We start from the raw sequence: 17,126 nt of genomic DNA on the forward strand, positions 1-17,126 counted from the left end.
GTGATAGGGTATAGTTATATAACACTTTTGGTCCCATAACACATTAAAAGCTAAGAGTTTTCTCGTTCATATTTGCGTCTTCGAAAAAAGGTATGTACTCTTAGAACGACCCGTTGTTTGTTGTAGATAGAATCTTAGATTTAAATCAAAAATACATAAATAGGAATTTAAATATAATATTTATTTTACATTTGTTAATTTAAACTCAAATGCCAGCAACGGAAATTATAATGTCAATCTAAATTTAAATATAGATAATTGAAGTAGGTATTTTACAAGTACTAACTGTTGAATCGTTGTTTAGCAAAATTCAGTAAAATTTAAAACTAAATATTATTATAAAATATTTTTTAAGTCTGACGGTTTTGAGTGAAAAACAAAATGTAGGAATATTTACATACGATCGGCCGATTTCAATAATACGTGTTTAAATCAAATTATTTTATTACTTTTTTTAGTGATCACTTAGAAGTCGGTGTTATTTAGTGTTATTTTCTCAAAATAAAAATTAAAAGTCCTTATGTAACAAATGATTGTTGATTTTTTCAAAAAGCGCTGAACCTATTTCAACAAAACTTATATGGGACCACTTCTGGAGCATGATATACAACAATAACATAAAAAAAGAAATGTTTAGTGAACCTGTACTTCTCTTCATAAAATCTACGAAGAGGAGTATAAATCCATAAATTAATGTTGAAAGAACTATTTCCTAACTCCTAGTAATTGAGGACCTTCCATCATCAGCTCAATAGTATAGACTTCAGAAAATATGTAAATCACGGTACATGTGCCTATAAAAATTGAGGGTTCCCCTCGATTTCTACAGGATCACATCATCAGACTCTGATATCCTCATCATGATACCATTCCAGGAGTATATTCTTTCTAACAAAAAAAAAATCATCAAAATCGGTTCATAAATCTCGAAGAAATCGGCGAACAAACATAAAAAAAAAACGGTCGAATTGAGAACACTCCTTTTTGTGAAGTCGCTTAAAAATATAGATTATATCGAGATTTTATATATTAATCGATCGGAAAATATTTCAAATGACTTATTAAGGTGAGTCAAATGTAATGACAATGTTTACAAGCATTGTGTATGTGTTTTTAGTAAGAGTTGCCTTATCGTTAAGGTAAAATTTGTTTATGCACAAAATTAAGATGATGCAATAAACTATAAATATAAAATAAATAAATGTCCATACTTAACATACAACCTAATTGAAGTCATTTCAAAAGACCAATAAATTATTAAATAATAAAAATAACTATTTAAAAGATTTTAGTGAAGCATTGCCTATTATGATTTGAGGTGCTTGTATGATACAAAAGTTGTGGAGAAAAACAAAAAAAATAAGATATTTTAATTTTTTATTAAAACTTTAATCAAATTTACAACAGTATGTGTACTTATTAAACACTAAATCGTAACAATTTTATATATAATATATTAATAAATATAGGCACCATATAATTTATACTACATTCCACCCACTTATACTTAGTTTTGTGACATTGATATTTTATTGTTTCTTCGATATAAGGTTCAAGATGAGCGGGGCGAAGTAAGTGATGATGCAATCGGCACCTAAAATTAAAACAAAACATTTAATTCAAATCTTGTACAGATTTTATTTCGTAGTTTTTAAAACTATATTAACACTTTAATATTTCAGAATATAGATTCCACTTAAAATATAAGGCATTGAGTACAGTTTTCCATCGGTTATAGTAACTTATAGGTATCTTAAATAAATACTTTAAAAATGAGTTATGTGCACCAATAAGTACTAATCTAATAATGCTATTCTTTTACTTATATGATATTTATTAATATGCATTATACTTTAAATTTAAATGTTTTTATTCATTTTCGGCGATTAATATGTCGGCATTAAAAGTTTATCTTTAAATCTGGAGATTAGCAAAGATTTTTCTTGAAACATCAATATTAACCATATAGATTATAGGTAATATTCCTGTAAATATATTATGAAATAAAAAAAATCTTTTTGTTAAAAACATCCCAAAGGGAATTGTTAAGGGCCATTAAGATTAGAATGTGAACTGAAGATTCCAGAACGCTCATATATGCAGAATTAAAATACCGAAGTTGCATATATTTGCAATAATCGACAAAGTGAATAATATTGTAATTAAACATAAAAATATATAAATAACATTTTCTATCCTTCCTTCCTTTTTAGGGTCCGATTCCAAAAGCCGTATATGAGTACAGGTTATCACATAGTAATATTTTTTTCTAATTGTCAGACAGACGTGCATGGTTTTCTAATGATTTAAGTTGGCAGACGAGCAAATGAGCCGCCTTGTTGTAAATAGACATTTACGCTTCAAAATTTACTAACCATTCTTTATCACTAGAGCGCTACCAATGTTGGGAAATAAGATGGTTTGACTTTTGACCTTATTGGCATGACATTGGCTCACGCCCAAACAATTTTTGGTATTAACCAAGAATGACTGTACGACGGTAAAATATTATATGATGACTGAGAGGCTGGTAACCTACAGATCATTCAACAGATCGGATTACACAAAGCCTTACCAACCACTGTCACTAAATATATATTCAAATTTGATTTATAAAACCATTATGTAATGTGTATAAGAAATACAATAATAAATAGCGTACCAGCTCTTCGCATGCACGTGAGTGTCTCCATAAGGATGGTTTCCATCTCGTTGCTGTCCCCGCTGCGGGAAATCATCGCGTACTCGCCGGACACCTATATCGGCAATAACATGAAGGTAATGACAGATCGCACAACTAGTATCATAATCTTAATCGCAATTATTAACATTTGAAACAGCTGAGTCACATAAAATCATTGTATGCATAGAAATACAGTCAAAAAAATTAGTTCTAAAACACAAATTAATATTATTTTTTTATTTATATAACGCAGCTACAAGAGGTAAAGGCAGTAATCAGCAGTGATGATGTTCTAATAATAAATATATATACGAAAGGAAATTCTTTAAAACCTGATAAATAAATAGAGGATGATTCGGGTATCTGTCCTTCGTCTGCCTCACGATGTCCAAGTACGGCAGACCTGGTTTCACCATGAGGAAGTCAGCGCCTTCCGCTACGTCACGGGCCTTCGAGAGAAATATTAACTTGCAAAATAATGTAAAAAGTATGAAATATTACATTACGATATACTATAATAGTAATCTTACTGGAATACATTCAAACAAAATAATAAATTTTTGTTATATTATAAATTATAGACATAGTACGCACTGCAAAATGCTTCAGAAATAATAAAAATATGATTTTAGTAAAAAGTAGTAAGAAATAAGTGTATGTAATAATACCGCAGCCCTAGCAGCGAGGCCTGCGCTGCCGGGCGGCAGCTGGTAGCACTTGCGGTCGCCCGCCATGGGGCTGCTCTTCATCGTGTCGCGGAACGGGCCGTACATTGACGACGCGAATTTGCACGAGTATGACAACACTGATACCTGGAAATAAATAATAATTCTATTTAATCTTGTGTTGAGAGCTGACATTGAAGAAACTAATTCCTTGTTGTTCCCACTATGAGCTTTACACTTAATTAAACACAAGGAATTATTTAATAATAGAAAATAGAATAATATAATATGTAATAATAATATACTAAATATAATAGTAAATGTATCAAAAAATATACATTTAAAATTATTTTAGTGATACTGAAGTGAATTTAAAAAAAAAAGCGTAATATAAAACAATGAAAATTTTATACTAACTCGATTTTGAAGCCTGTTAGCTATTAATGCATCTTTGATGGCCTTTATCCTGTTGTCCATCATATCCGATGGAGCCACTATATCAGCTCCTGAAAGACATTATTTCAAAACATAAAAATTTGTTATTCTTATACAAATAACTGTTTGCTTAATCATATGCTGATTACAACTTTCTGACTGATCCAAAAATTAAAATGCAATTTTATTATTGTCATTAAAAAAAGATTGATTTTTCACTATTCTCTAAATTGTTTGTATAAGTAATTATTTTATTATAAAGAAAAGAAAGAAGGATGATATTATCAATAAATTCATCGAGGTCACATAAATGTCTTCATAATTTTTGTTGTTGGGATGATAAACAAGAGATTTTAAATAATAAAAAAACAATAATTTTATGTATGAATAAAAACGATAAGTTGTCTGAAAGTAAGTGATAACCTTACTGGTAACAAAATTGCACTTCATCATTTATCTTTTACTTTTGAACAATACATTATTTAGTACTCTTAAATGTTAACATACACAATTTAAATACTTATCTATTTTATTTTTTAAATCTTAATTTCTAAGTGTTATAAAAGTTAAGCAAAGAAAACAAAGATATAATTGTGGATAATATAAAAATAATAAATAAAATTGTATATAAAAAAACATGACAGTAAATGCATGTCAAATACATAGAAATGGCAAAGCCTTGGCAAAGTTTCAGTTAATATTATCATTATTATACATAACAACCATTTTAATTATTAAACTTTTAATGTAACATTAAACTGTTAAATAAAAAAAGTAAACATTAAACTATTTAAAGGAATAGTTAACTATTCCATTTAATAGTTTTAAAAGTCATTGCCAAGTCATCAATAAAACCTCTACTACTAAGTACCTGGCCTTTTATTTTATTTAGTGTTATCATAATACTCCAGGCCCAGGGTTATACTACTTTACAGTTTACCATAGGTATAGTAAATATATGTGTATGTTTTACGAAAATTATTTTATTTAAGTTTATCAAGTTACTTTCATCTGTATATTTATATGTAAGTAAGAATTACTTTCATACGAGTTAAGTAAATTAATACAATTAAATTACCCGCTTTAGCATATGCCAATGCCACTTCTGCAATCCTCTGTACCGAAGCAGCATGATCAATAGCACCTGTCTCTGTCAGTACACCACAGTGCCCATGTGAGGTATATGGACAGAGACACACATCACACGCTATTGTAAGGTCAGGGAATGCAGCTTTGATCTTAGACAAAGCCTTCACTACTGGGTTATTGACTGAGTCTGCACTTGATCCAATGGCATCCTAAAATTATTATTTATTAAAATAGATAGTTACATATCTAAATAAAAATTGTTTATGACTTCCAAAAATTAAAAAGACACTATTAATTTAACTTCAATTAAATTATCTTGTAAGATATATAAAACTATATACAAACAGAAAACTTATATCTTGAAAAACAGAACTTTTGTACAATATATAATATCAAATATGTATAAATAGTAACGCAAGTATGTGGATTGTGTTAATATGTAATTAGTAGTGCAACATAGTCAACCTTAGGTTATTTAAAAATACCTTCGGCAATGTTTCAACAATTCCAAAAATGAGAATAGACTTCAGTCCATTGTTAACTAGCTCAGTGAGTGCTGGCATTAGTTTGTTGATTCCATATCTGAATACATTAGGCATACTCGACACGGCTTGCATTGCTTCATCATTTTCCCTAGATAATGAAATGTGCTATAGATAGGATAATAATTAAAATAGTGAATTTCTAGGTTAGTTTGTCAGTGAAGAGAGAAGCAGAAAAAAGAAAAACTCTAAGCAGAATATTGAAACCTTTTTAACATTGACATTCAATGATCTGTTGTCTTTTAAAATTTCCTATTATTTTTAAATAGCAACAACATTTTATGCACAGATTATAGCTTTATAGTGGAATGGAATACCTTCAAGACATCAAAAACATAAGCAACTAATTCAATAACATTATATGATTACTGTTATTAAGTTTCACATAACAAGGTTATATTATTTAAGCAAGAGAATAGATGGTGGTGGCAATTAAAAATTTAAATGTAATTATACAATAGTAGCTAAATTTACAGATATTCTAGTATTCAATACAAATTTACTTAATTATAATGCAAATTAATTAGATTTCATTTTATTAAATTGAATTGCCTACAATTAATAATTATATGTTTTTAGTGGTACAATTATGCAAATATTACACAGCATGCAATGCAAGATGCATTTCCTTCTGATTTTGAATAGAATCAGGGCCAACATCTTAAAGATATATGGTAGAAGGAATTGAGTTACATTGCTTTTTGCTATTGAGTTGTTGTTAAATTTTTTTAATGGCATTACTATATTTTTATCTAATACTGCATCAACTACTTACAGTAAGAAAACTGGATACATAATATTGTGTGGCTCAATACTTGTATTCGGTTCTTGTAACTTCCGAAGGGTTGCATTAAAGTAACCTCCTTGAAGAATATGCTCTGGACTCAAGAATAGGGAATTCATGATGAAAAAGTATAAATCCCTAATATCACTATTTTAAAAATCGAATAATAAGTTTATATAACACTTTAATTGAAAGAACTTGTAGTCGATTTCTGGAAAAAGAAAAACAAGGTTAAAGTAACTTATGCGAAAAAAAACAACATCGGTAGGTAATAGTAGATATACCATATACTACTAGTGTACAATAGTACAATAATTATGTATTATGAATTAAAAGTCAGTATACCTTGTAGTGAATAGATAAAAAATGGATAAATGAATGAATCAACAACTTTGTATTGTACATTCAATACAGATTTGGGCGTATTGAAAAATTAAAATAGATATACACTTTGTACTATTAGTACTGATTGTTGATTAATAATGAAGTTCGTATATCATGTTGGTTCATTCTTATAATGTCAGTATTAATTGACAACATAAGTGACTTTGATAGCTCTTATGTTTACAGCGACGGCGTTGAAGTGAAAAAATAGTTAATGCAATAACGTAACGCCAAGATCATAATGCATTAGAAGTTTGTTTTGGAAATGAGGAAATTTATAATCATAAAAATTTAAAGTAACAATTAACTTTCCAGTTATTACGAATTAAAATAGGGTTCAATTTATATTTCCACAAATGAAACATAAGCCGGTTCCTTTCAAAAACTTTGATGAACACCTATGATGATGATGAGTAAATGAAGAAAAAAAAAAAAAGTTGCTTGTATGCTTGCGTTCTAACCACTAGGCTATTTCGACTCGCAATGGTAAAAATTTAAATGTTATATAATAAATAAATAATTCGTTATAGCTATTGATTTTACATACTTATGTTAATACTTTTTTTATGGAAAAATGGAAAAAATTTAAAATATACAGTCTAAAAAGTGAAGCACTCCATACCCTACTGATTTAAGGAATAACTTGGATTGAAATAATAAATTAATGTAAGTTCAGTATTGAGGAGCAGAAGAAAGGTAATAAACTATTAATATAACTAAAACAACATACTGAGGGTATAATAAAAAACATAAATAAAATATGTGTGTGTCAATAATTGATTGTATTACTACCGTTACATATAATTCGTTTTTACCTACGATTATGCGAAGAGGTAATATTAGTTTTAACTGTTACTAGTTTCAAGTAAATACAGTCTTTAGTAATATAAGTGTTGTACTGTTCTTAAGTGACAGATGACAGCTACAAAACAAGCTCAAAGTATACCTATATTTTTGTATATAGATATATACTGATCTGTGTAATGTGAATTATATTAAATATAGTTAATTCTTAATTATGTACTTCTCATTACCAATAACACTTATCTTTAGACTTAAAATATATTTATAACAAAAGGAACCAAGACACGTTAAAGACATTTTTTTTAATAACTATTGTTTGCATTGTGAAATTTTCTCGACAATTTTTTCCTTTGATATATATTTTCAATACATTTTTAACTAGAGTAATCACAGTTAAAATGTAGTAAGAGTTTAGTTCATGTCAAGTTATCTTCTGCGATATGTCTGCAGTAGCATAAATTAACTTTTTATTTCAACAAATCATAAAAGAACGTGTCAAGCAAGAAAGCTTTAAAGTTGAGTTGGTATAAAAAGCAGCGACCTTGGCAACATGCACACTGACGACGAAGCCCCCGTCATTAACCCAGAAGACAGTAACGACACGACGCTTGATAACGTTAGTGTAAGGCTTGACAAAATTGAAACTGGAAAGAAGTCCGAGAAAAAAAGTGATACGGAAGATCCCAAGCCACGCATAGTCCTCACTTTTCGATCGGAAAAATCTGGAGCGAAAACGAGCAATATGAAAATTGTGTCGAATGAAGAGAAACATGAAGAAATCTCCCCACGAAGGTCTATTCGGACTCGAAACACGAAGAAAGAGTCTGACGATGACAATGTAAGCCATATAGATTCCGAAGATGAGGAGCTTATTGAGAGTTCTAATGCCCCAAAACGCTCAACCAGACGCCACAGTAAAGAATTCACAGATGTTATTGCAAATGCTATTGCAAGAAAGGAAAAGTCATACAATGAGTCTTCATCTGCTCCCACTCAAAGATTGTCTCGTAGAATAAAGCCAACAGCTAAAATATTAGCCAATGAAGAGTTAAGAATGGGCCTGGAGTCACAAAACAATGCTCGTCTTGGAATTTCCACTGAGAAACCTTCAGAAGAAGGAGTGAGAACAAGACGGTCAGCCCAAGTTAAAAATGTTGATTTAACTTCAGAGAAAAAGTCTTCGAAACGTAAGCACCAAGAAGAAAGTGCAAACGAAAGTTCAGATAAAGAAAGTGACCATTCTTCCAAGAAGCTGATACATTTATGTAACCTAGGTCTTAAAGTAAAGGATGATGAATCGAGTGAAACAGAAAACAGGTAACTTAGTCATTTATACAAATATCCTTGACAAATATCTTAACCTGATGATGAATGGACTTTAAATGGTAGAACCTATGTACATACACTGCTTTTAATGTATTACTAATTGAACTATAAAGCAAAATATAAACAATATGACTATGAAAAAATATTGTAATAACAATATGATATGAAAAGACTTATTGTGTTGAATAAATAAATATATTATATATATAAGTAATAGTATGTGAAAGAACTTTTCAAAGACAATTGTATTATACCCAATACAAATAATGTTGTCCTCTGATGAATAATATCAGTATTTTTCTTATAAATAAGTAGCATTAAGATAAATTACAGTGGTTATTATTTTTATTATATATTAACTGTTTACAAAAATAATGATAACCAGACTAAATATGAAAATAACAATTTTATTTCCCAATAAATTCATTGTTATTAAGACATAACTTAGATTAATGTTTTACTACAAATTTATATATAGTGTGCTAGTTCTAAAATTCTATGTGCTGTGATCCCCCTTACTAATCATTAAATGATATTACTTCATTGAAGTGTGAGCTAGAAGCCAATGCTATGTAGTTATTTGCTACATTACGGCTATGCGCTTGCTTTTAGAATAACAGAGAGTTCAGCAAATGAGGCAGCTGAAGATGACGAAGATGAAGAGATTGATGATGACACAGAAGTTATAAGCAAGCTTCTAGAAGCAGATGAAGAAAGTGCCAGCGATGAAGACTTCTGTCCGGAGACATCAACGAAGAGAAGACGTTCAAGAAGAAACTGCTCACCGTACGCGCAGACAGTTGCTCAATAGATGTTTTACAAATTAGTCTTGTTGACCTTACAAAGATACACATGCTGGGTGCTGTCACAGCCAATTTGAGATTATTTTTGTATTATTTCATTGTTTTGGTTATTATCGGCACTAGATGTTTAAATTTGACTTGCTGTCCCATAGGTTTTTTGGAATGTTCATATTTAACAACATATATATCATACATGTTGAAGTTCAAAAATAAATATATATGTATATGATATATATTAAGAACATAGAAAACTATCAATTGTAATTGATAGAAAGTATTTGTATCTTAAGAAGGTTTGAAGATCACTTTGGTATTGAATTGAGATTTCATTTACATAATAAAATACTTTGTGATATTTTTACATTCAAATACATTGGAAATAAACTTGTAACTTAAATTAACTTTTATATAATAATAAATTGAAACCGTCCTGTACAATTGTGATCTAGATGTTTGTTGATTTCTATTAGACTTCTTTTCTCTTATGCTAATTTTTTTTCAGATTCTTATTTTAACATTTCAGTTATGCCTTATTTATTTATCATTGCATGTTAATTAGAAAACTTATGATTTATTTTGTTGGGTATTTTTTTTATATTTGTCATGATGGGTAAATATATGTTTTTTACTTTTGTTTTCAGTGCGCCCCTTCGGCGATCATCCCGCAGAGCAAATTTAGGACTATATTATTATGACACATATGCGTACGACGACGGAGGCGATAGGTATGGAAAAAGTTGTTTAATTTTATGCATAAAATATATATGTAATATCACGCTTAATTAAAAACACTGATGTTTTATATATGAATGTGTTGAATTAGAGTTATTTTTTTTTTTTAATATTATAGCGACTACGAACCCAAACGTAAAAATACTCGATCTCACGGCGCTGAGGATGAGATGCGACTGTCCGACGGGGAGCCGGAAGCAAAAATGTACGTTATATGCTATTTATCAATGTTTTACTGAATATATTTGCTTACTCAAAAGATTTTCTATAGTTTGTTTACCACCCTTTTTAAAATAAATTATTATTAATAATTTAATAGGTCATTATGTCAATAGTAATGTTTTATATGAATAAATGATGCATGAACAACAGTGCCTCCGACGCGGCTGGTGCCGAAGAAAGTCCGGAGGCGGCTTGTCCGGCTGAGGCGTCTACCATCGTGGCCACGTGCCTGTGCGAGGAAACTAGTAACATATATGCCGCTCCGTCGGAATTAAAAGGTAGAATACTCATTCTAATTATCGTCCACATTTCTTTTAAACCACTTCATAATAAACTTTTAAGTAATTAGTATGTTTAAGCTCTATATCCAAATACAATTTATAATTTGTAATAAATATTTTTTAATTTGTTAACTTAAAACCTAAATGTAAATATCGTTCTGATTCGTAAACATAATTCAAAGTGGAAAGGAGGCGCGTAGTTACAGAATCATTTTTAAGGATCCATTGCTACCAAAAGTTTTTAGGCGGACGGGAAATGGGCCACTTGATAGACCACTTTCCACAGACAGTCGCAATTGTTTCTTATCAATCACTACATCTTCAATACTGAGTGCTTATTACCTTGGGAACTAAGTTATTATGTCCCTTGTTGCTGTATATTTCTACCGCATTGATTGGATCAGAGGCATGTCGCTCCGCAGAGCCCGTGTTCTGCCAGGCGGTGGAGCTGGTGGAGGGCGTGCGCGTGGGCTGCTCGCACGCGCTGCCGCCCCGCGCGCCGCGCGCGCTCGCCCGCGCCGGCCTGCGCGCGCCCTACGTGCTCACGTGCCGCCTGCACGCCGCGCAGATGCGGGCGCACATGTGCTGCCCCACCTGCGGCCTGTTCTGCACGCAGGTACGGCGGACGGGGCAATGATTTTATTTCGTTTAATTTTGATTCTATATTTTCTAAAATCGGCAAAATTTCAGGGCATATTCTTCCAATGCTCGAAGAACCACCTCTTTCACTTGGAATGTGGCATACCAGTATACGGGGAGCACAAGCAGAAGCCCGGCTGCCCGCACTGCGGGGTGTACTCGTACCGCTGGCAGCCAGTCAACCGCGAGTACGAGCGGGTGCGCGTCGACATGCAGTGCAGCAACAAGCGCGTGTTCCTGCCCGACCAGCGCGAGCAGTGGTCAGCACGTCGAACCGTTACCTTTACTTCGCTGATATTTAATAACCGTTGCTTCGCAAAAGATCATTCTCGATTAAAAATCACATGTTTTTGCTTAAATTATTATTAATATTTTTGACATAGTAATAGTGTCTGTTCAATTCAAATTGCGGTATTCAACGTCTTATGCCTTGTACGACAATGTTACATTACCAAAAAAATATTTTTCTGCATTGGTTTCAGCACGCCGGCGTTCCTAGGCTTTTCATCTGTCGATCCTTCTCAGTTAGATCAAGATCCGCCGATTCCGGAGGAGTTGTTATCTTCGACGCCTGAAGATATTAAAAAACTGTTTGAGAAGAACAGCGAGGAAGAGCTGACTGACTATTCGATGCAGGCGTTGTACGAGGCGATCATAAACGGAGAGTCAGTCGAACAGCTAATACCGAAAATCAGTAAGTTAACCTTCACCGATCTAATTCGGTCGATTTAACTTAGAGACGAACGCTGGTTTTAGACGTGAAATTATTTCTAAGTATAATTTAAATAAAAGTTATTTCAAATTAAATAACCCATTTAAAAAAATTATTCAAAGATTTCATTATTGAAGAATTAAAAAAAGAGTCGAGATGGCCCAGCGGTTTAAACTCGTGCATCTTAATCGATGATTGCGGGTTCAAACCCAGGCAAGCACCGGTGATTCATGTGCTTAATTTGTCTTTATAATTCATCTCGTGCTCAGCGGTGAAGGAAAACATCGTGAGGAAACCTGCATGTGACAAATTTCATAGAAATTCTGCCACATGTGCATTCCACCAACCCGCATTGGAACAGCGTGGTGGTATATGTTCCAAACCTTCTCCTCAAAGGGAGAGGAGTTGTTGTAAAAAAAAAAAATGCAATTTCAATATGCAGTCCGCGGCGATCACCTAAACGAGCCGCTGGCGGAGCTGGAGGGCGGCACGTGCGCGCACGCGGCGGCGGCGCGCGGGCGCGCGGGCGCGCTGTGCGCGCTGCGGGCCGCCGGCGCCGCGCTCGACCTGCCCGACGCCGCCGCGCGCACGCCGCTCATGCGCGCCGTTCTCGGTGCGTCTATACGAATGCAGTTACACTAACAGAGTAACACTTTGGACGCGATTTGCTAGTAGCTCGCAACTTTGTCCATTACTGTTCTTGATTCATATCTGTATTATTGTAAAGTTAAACTAGTAGACAAACCCATAACTACTTAGATCTAGGCTAAGTCATTTTCGCAGGTACTTACCAGGCACGAATGCTTCGGTAAGTACCTGCACGCGATAACGCGGCGGGAGGAAACACCCTCCTGCCACGAGTGTGGTGCGTCAGTGGACACGGCGTACCACACCATGTACGAGTGTGCTGCGTGGTGACCCCAGAGGCATATCCTTGCGGCGACTATGGGTGGGGACCTCTCGCTACCGAGCGTTATCAACGCCATGCTCAGTAGCGAGATGTGCTGGTCAGAGATGCGCTCCTTCTGCGAAAGTGTCATGTCGCAGAAGGAAGCCGCGGAGCAGGAGCGGGAAAATAATGCCGCCGCCGATTCGCTCTGCAGAAGACGACCGGGGAGGAGGAAAAGGCGCTACGCGCACCTTCTCCCTCCGCCTCAACCAGGGACCAGGGGGGGTCTCAGTACCCCGGGAATTCCCCGTAGGAGTTGGAGGCCCGCATAGGCGGGCCGACCGTCAGGGCGTAGGTAGCATGCGTAAGCGATCCCGTGGCGTCCGCCGAAAGACGGAGAGGGTACCGCTGGTTTTTTAGTGGGCAAGCCCGGCGTACTTGGGCGCACTAGGCGTCCAGGGCTCCGGGGAGTCCCACACACCCCCCCACTTTCCATCACGTGGGGGAAGCGCGTAAAGCGTTTTTCCAACAAGAAAAAAAAAAAAAAGGCTAAGTCATTTTAAATTTAAAAATGAATTAACAAAAAGAAAATCATTCAACTTCGTATTCATAATTAATTTTATTTTCGATACAGCTTTATTAGATAAAGAATCAACAGAGGAAGCTGAACAGGAGATCCACGAGGAGGAAGCTAATGATAGTAAAGAGATTAAACCGGACCAAACTGAAGAGGACGACGCAGAAGTAAAGAAAGACTTGGAATATGATAAGATTGACGTGAAGGAGGAGGACCACAATGAAGATCCTAACAAACCCAGCGACGAGGATCTCCTTAAAGTTATCAAGTATTTAATCGCAGCGGGCTGCGACGTTAACAAGCAGGTACAATAATGAGCTTAATATTTTTTATGTCTCCTTGAATTTCAGTTTAAAATTATATAATGTGATTTCGTTTTTTTAAGACAACAATAGATATCCCATCTTGCCGGTTTTTCCGAAATATTAAATAATTTAGAAGTATTTATATTATGCATACTTCTTAAAGCCCCGACAAATATGGCAACCGAAGGTCCCTAAAAATAACGTTTCCGTGAAGGGCCCGGAAGGCATGACGGCGCTGCACATGGCGGCGCAGCACGGCGGCGCGGGCGTGTGCGCCGAGCTGCTGCGCGCGGGCGGCGCGCGGGTGGACGCGCGCGACCAGGGCGGCTGGACCGCGCTCGTGCGCGCCGCCGAGAACAAGCACCCCGACGTCGTCAGGTGCGCCCTCGCGATCTCCTATTGCACTTCACGAACGGTTTTCATGGACCTAATTCGCACATTCGTAGGCGCACTTTTATTTGATTTGAGTACAAATAAATGTTTAAGCGCATGTTTGCCTCATACTGCACTAAGAAAGCACGCTCTAGTGCTGCGTGGGTGAGGATGCGCTATCACATCGGCCGAAAGCTCTGCAGGCTCATGGCATAATTCTTAATTATCGTATTTACTCAAACGTACCTACTGTGCACTCATACCTAATCTAATCCGTGTGACGTTCAGACTGCTGCTGGAGTGCGGCGCGGACGCGGCGGCGGCGGACGCCGAGGGCAACCTGCCCGTGCACTGGTGCGCGCTGGCGGGAGACGCGCGCTCGCTGGCGCTGCTGCTGCGCGCCGCGCCGCACACGCTCGCCGCGCCCAACGCGCACACCGACACGCCGCTGTCAGTGACACACACACACACACACACACACACACACACACACACACACACACACACACACACACACACACACACACACACACACACACACACACACACACACACGCACGCACGCACGTATGATATGCGGCGTCGCTAAATATACATTTTGATGTTTGCGTTTTTAAATTTCTCAGGCACGTGGCAGCGAGGGAGGGCCACTACGCCTGCGTGGTAGTTCTACTCGCACATGGAGCTAAAGTTCGTATCTTCTATTTATTGTATTTATTATTTTTTGTGTTAGCTTGTAAATAACAGATGCTCGTTCTCAGACCGATCAGGAAAATTCTGCGGGTGAGCTGCCGGTGCAAGTGTGCAGCGGTCCGAGCCACAACGCCATCTTGCTCAACATGCAAATGAAGATGGCCCTGAAAGATAAAATACCACGAAGCCGTATCCTTTCCAGGTTAACCATTTCATTTAGTATGCTGTAATTGTGAATTAATTTATAATAAAATGAAAAAGATATTTTCTCGTGGAGGTTTTGTCATTGGAATTGGAAATTTATAAATTAATCAAACAGCGACATATCAAACGGGCGCGAACCGTATCCCGTGCCGTGCGTGAACGAAGTGGACGACGCCCCCCTGCCGGACGACTTCACGTACGTGTCGCAGCACGTGATGCCGGAGCACGTGCCCGTCGACGACAGCATCGAGACAATGCAGGTTAGTGAGAACCCATTGGGGCAGGTACCATTCACGCATCATGTCTTTCAAGCGGCAATACTGTATCTGTATCTTGCTGTTTCTTGCTTGCCGCTAATTCTATCAGCTGTGCAGGGCTGCACGTGCAAGCAGTGCGGCGCGGAGTGCGCGTGCTGCGTGCTGGGCGTGCGCGGCTGGTACCGCGCCGGCCGCCTGCCCGCCAACTTCCCGCACCACGACCCGCCCATGCTGTTCGAGTGCAACCAGACTTGCGCCTGCGACGCGGTAACACGCCAAGCATTATGATATTCGGCTAAAAAAATTCCCAAAAAATCAATGACGAATCTTTGATTTGAGTGTGTTATGAAATTTTCATTTCTTTAAAGTTTAATTGTATGTGTAGAAACATTGTCCGAACCGCGTCGTGGGCCGCATCGAGGGCGCCGGCTCGCTGGCGACGCCCGTGGAGGTGTACCGCACGGCGGGCTGCGGCTGGGGCCTGCGCGCGCAGCGGCGCGTGGCGCGCGGCGCGCTGGTGGCGCTGTACCGCGGGGAGCTGCTGCCGCACGAGCGCGCCGACTCGCGCCCCGACGACCAGTACATGTTCGCGCTAGACCTCAAGCCCGACCTCCTCGAGGTACCGGAGCGACTGGGCTCGCTGAGTCGTATGAATAGGACATTTTCGAATTTTCACTATTTCCCGTGAATATTACTCTAATATTATAAGATAGAAGTAATACAGTAACAGTAAATGGACCTTTATCTAAAAATGTAGATATTATGAACCTTGTTCCAGTCACAAAAATGACTCGCTCTTCTCTCAACCAGGACACAAATATTTATCTATTATTAGTGTAGTTTGAGTGAAATTAAATTATTTTTATAACTAAACATGAACATAATAATTTAACAGCAATGCAGTGACCAGACTCAGCTGTGCGTGGACGCGGCGCGCTTCGGTAGCGCCGCCCGCTTCATGAACCACAGCTGCCGGCCCAGCGTGGCGCCCGTGCGCGTGTTCAGCTCCATCAGGGATCTGCGGCTGCCGCACGTCGCGCTCTTCGCTCTGCGGGACCTTCCCGCCGGACATCCACTCACGTGAGGACACACATAACAATATAACTTAGCCGATGGGCTAAATGTTTGTTGTGTTGCAAGAGTCTGCTACTCATCAGTGGAGTTTTGATGATAAAGCAACTGCTAATAAACGTTCCACTGTTTACTGCTACGTTAGAACTGATTCCACGACGTTCCCAAGGCACAATGGTGCAATATCAATTAAAACACAATAACAAATTATATTCTGCCACATAATTATTTACCCACTGGTGGTTAAGCAGTGTACCTGTAACCTACTGTTCAACCATTCTATAAAGAGGCGAGATAACATTTTGGACTCAATAGTATTTAATTCTGTCTTTCATTGTAAGTTAATGTTATATTAAAATTTTCAGATTTGATTATGGCGATAAATTTTGGTCAGTGAAATCAAAATGGATGAAGTGCGAGTGTGAGGCTATCGACTGCAGATACCCAACTAAGACCACCGAAGAAATAGAGTCATGAGATATTGTACTTATCAATATAGACGATGATTATTAATAATTTTGTATCAATTATTATAATTGTATATAGTATTATTATATCACAATAATATAATAAGCATAATTTTATAATTAAGAAGATAAAACGAAATAAATAAAAATATGTAGTTATTTATTTACCCTGTCTTTGTTATTTAATATA

At 36.5% G+C, this 17,126-nt stretch overlaps 2 protein-coding genes across 3 annotated transcripts; one reads left to right on the forward strand and one right to left on the reverse strand.

Annotated features, from left to right (window-relative positions):
• Nucleotides 1-1,360: 1,360 nt before the first annotated feature.
• On the reverse strand, nucleotides 1,361-6,728 carry LOC124537915 (delta-aminolevulinic acid dehydratase). Of its 2 annotated transcripts, none has more exons than XM_047114884.1 (9): nucleotides 6,483-6,728; nucleotides 6,190-6,409; nucleotides 5,358-5,505; nucleotides 4,862-5,081; nucleotides 3,766-3,854; nucleotides 3,352-3,495; nucleotides 3,016-3,132; nucleotides 2,663-2,756; nucleotides 1,361-1,594 (listed from the first exon to the last, which is right to left on the reverse strand). In XM_047114884.1, the coding sequence occupies exons 2-9, from the start codon at nucleotides 6,315-6,317 to the stop codon at nucleotides 1,530-1,532; spliced, it is 1,005 nt and encodes a 334-aa protein (XP_046970840.1). In that variant the 5' UTR covers nucleotides 6,318-6,409; nucleotides 6,483-6,728; the 3' UTR covers nucleotides 1,361-1,529. The 2 variants fall into 2 exon arrangements, with proteins under 2 accessions (XP_046970840.1, XP_046970833.1); XM_047114877.1 differs by having other exon boundaries at nucleotides 6,544-6,727.
• Nucleotides 6,729-7,480: 752 nt separating this feature from the next.
• On the forward strand, nucleotides 7,481-17,103 carry LOC124537931 (histone-lysine N-methyltransferase EHMT2). The gene is made up of 19 exons (XM_047114897.1): nucleotides 7,481-8,703; nucleotides 9,325-9,498; nucleotides 10,157-10,240; nucleotides 10,366-10,452; nucleotides 10,620-10,747; nucleotides 11,173-11,366; nucleotides 11,441-11,649; nucleotides 11,872-12,083; nucleotides 12,544-12,714; nucleotides 13,625-13,872; nucleotides 14,087-14,250; nucleotides 14,533-14,694; nucleotides 14,871-14,934; nucleotides 15,006-15,139; nucleotides 15,257-15,401; nucleotides 15,516-15,665; nucleotides 15,784-16,017; nucleotides 16,294-16,478; nucleotides 16,835-17,103. The coding sequence occupies exons 1-19, from the start codon at nucleotides 7,937-7,939 to the stop codon at nucleotides 16,944-16,946; spliced, it is 3,624 nt and encodes a 1,207-aa protein (XP_046970853.1). The 5' UTR covers nucleotides 7,481-7,936; the 3' UTR covers nucleotides 16,947-17,103.
• The last annotated feature ends 23 nt before the right edge of the window (nucleotides 17,104-17,126 follow it).

The sequence above is a fragment of the Vanessa cardui genome, chromosome 2 (assembly GCF_905220365.1).
Source record: "Vanessa cardui chromosome 2, ilVanCard2.1, whole genome shotgun sequence".
Classification (NCBI taxonomy): domain Eukaryota; kingdom Metazoa; phylum Arthropoda; class Insecta; order Lepidoptera; family Nymphalidae; genus Vanessa; species Vanessa cardui.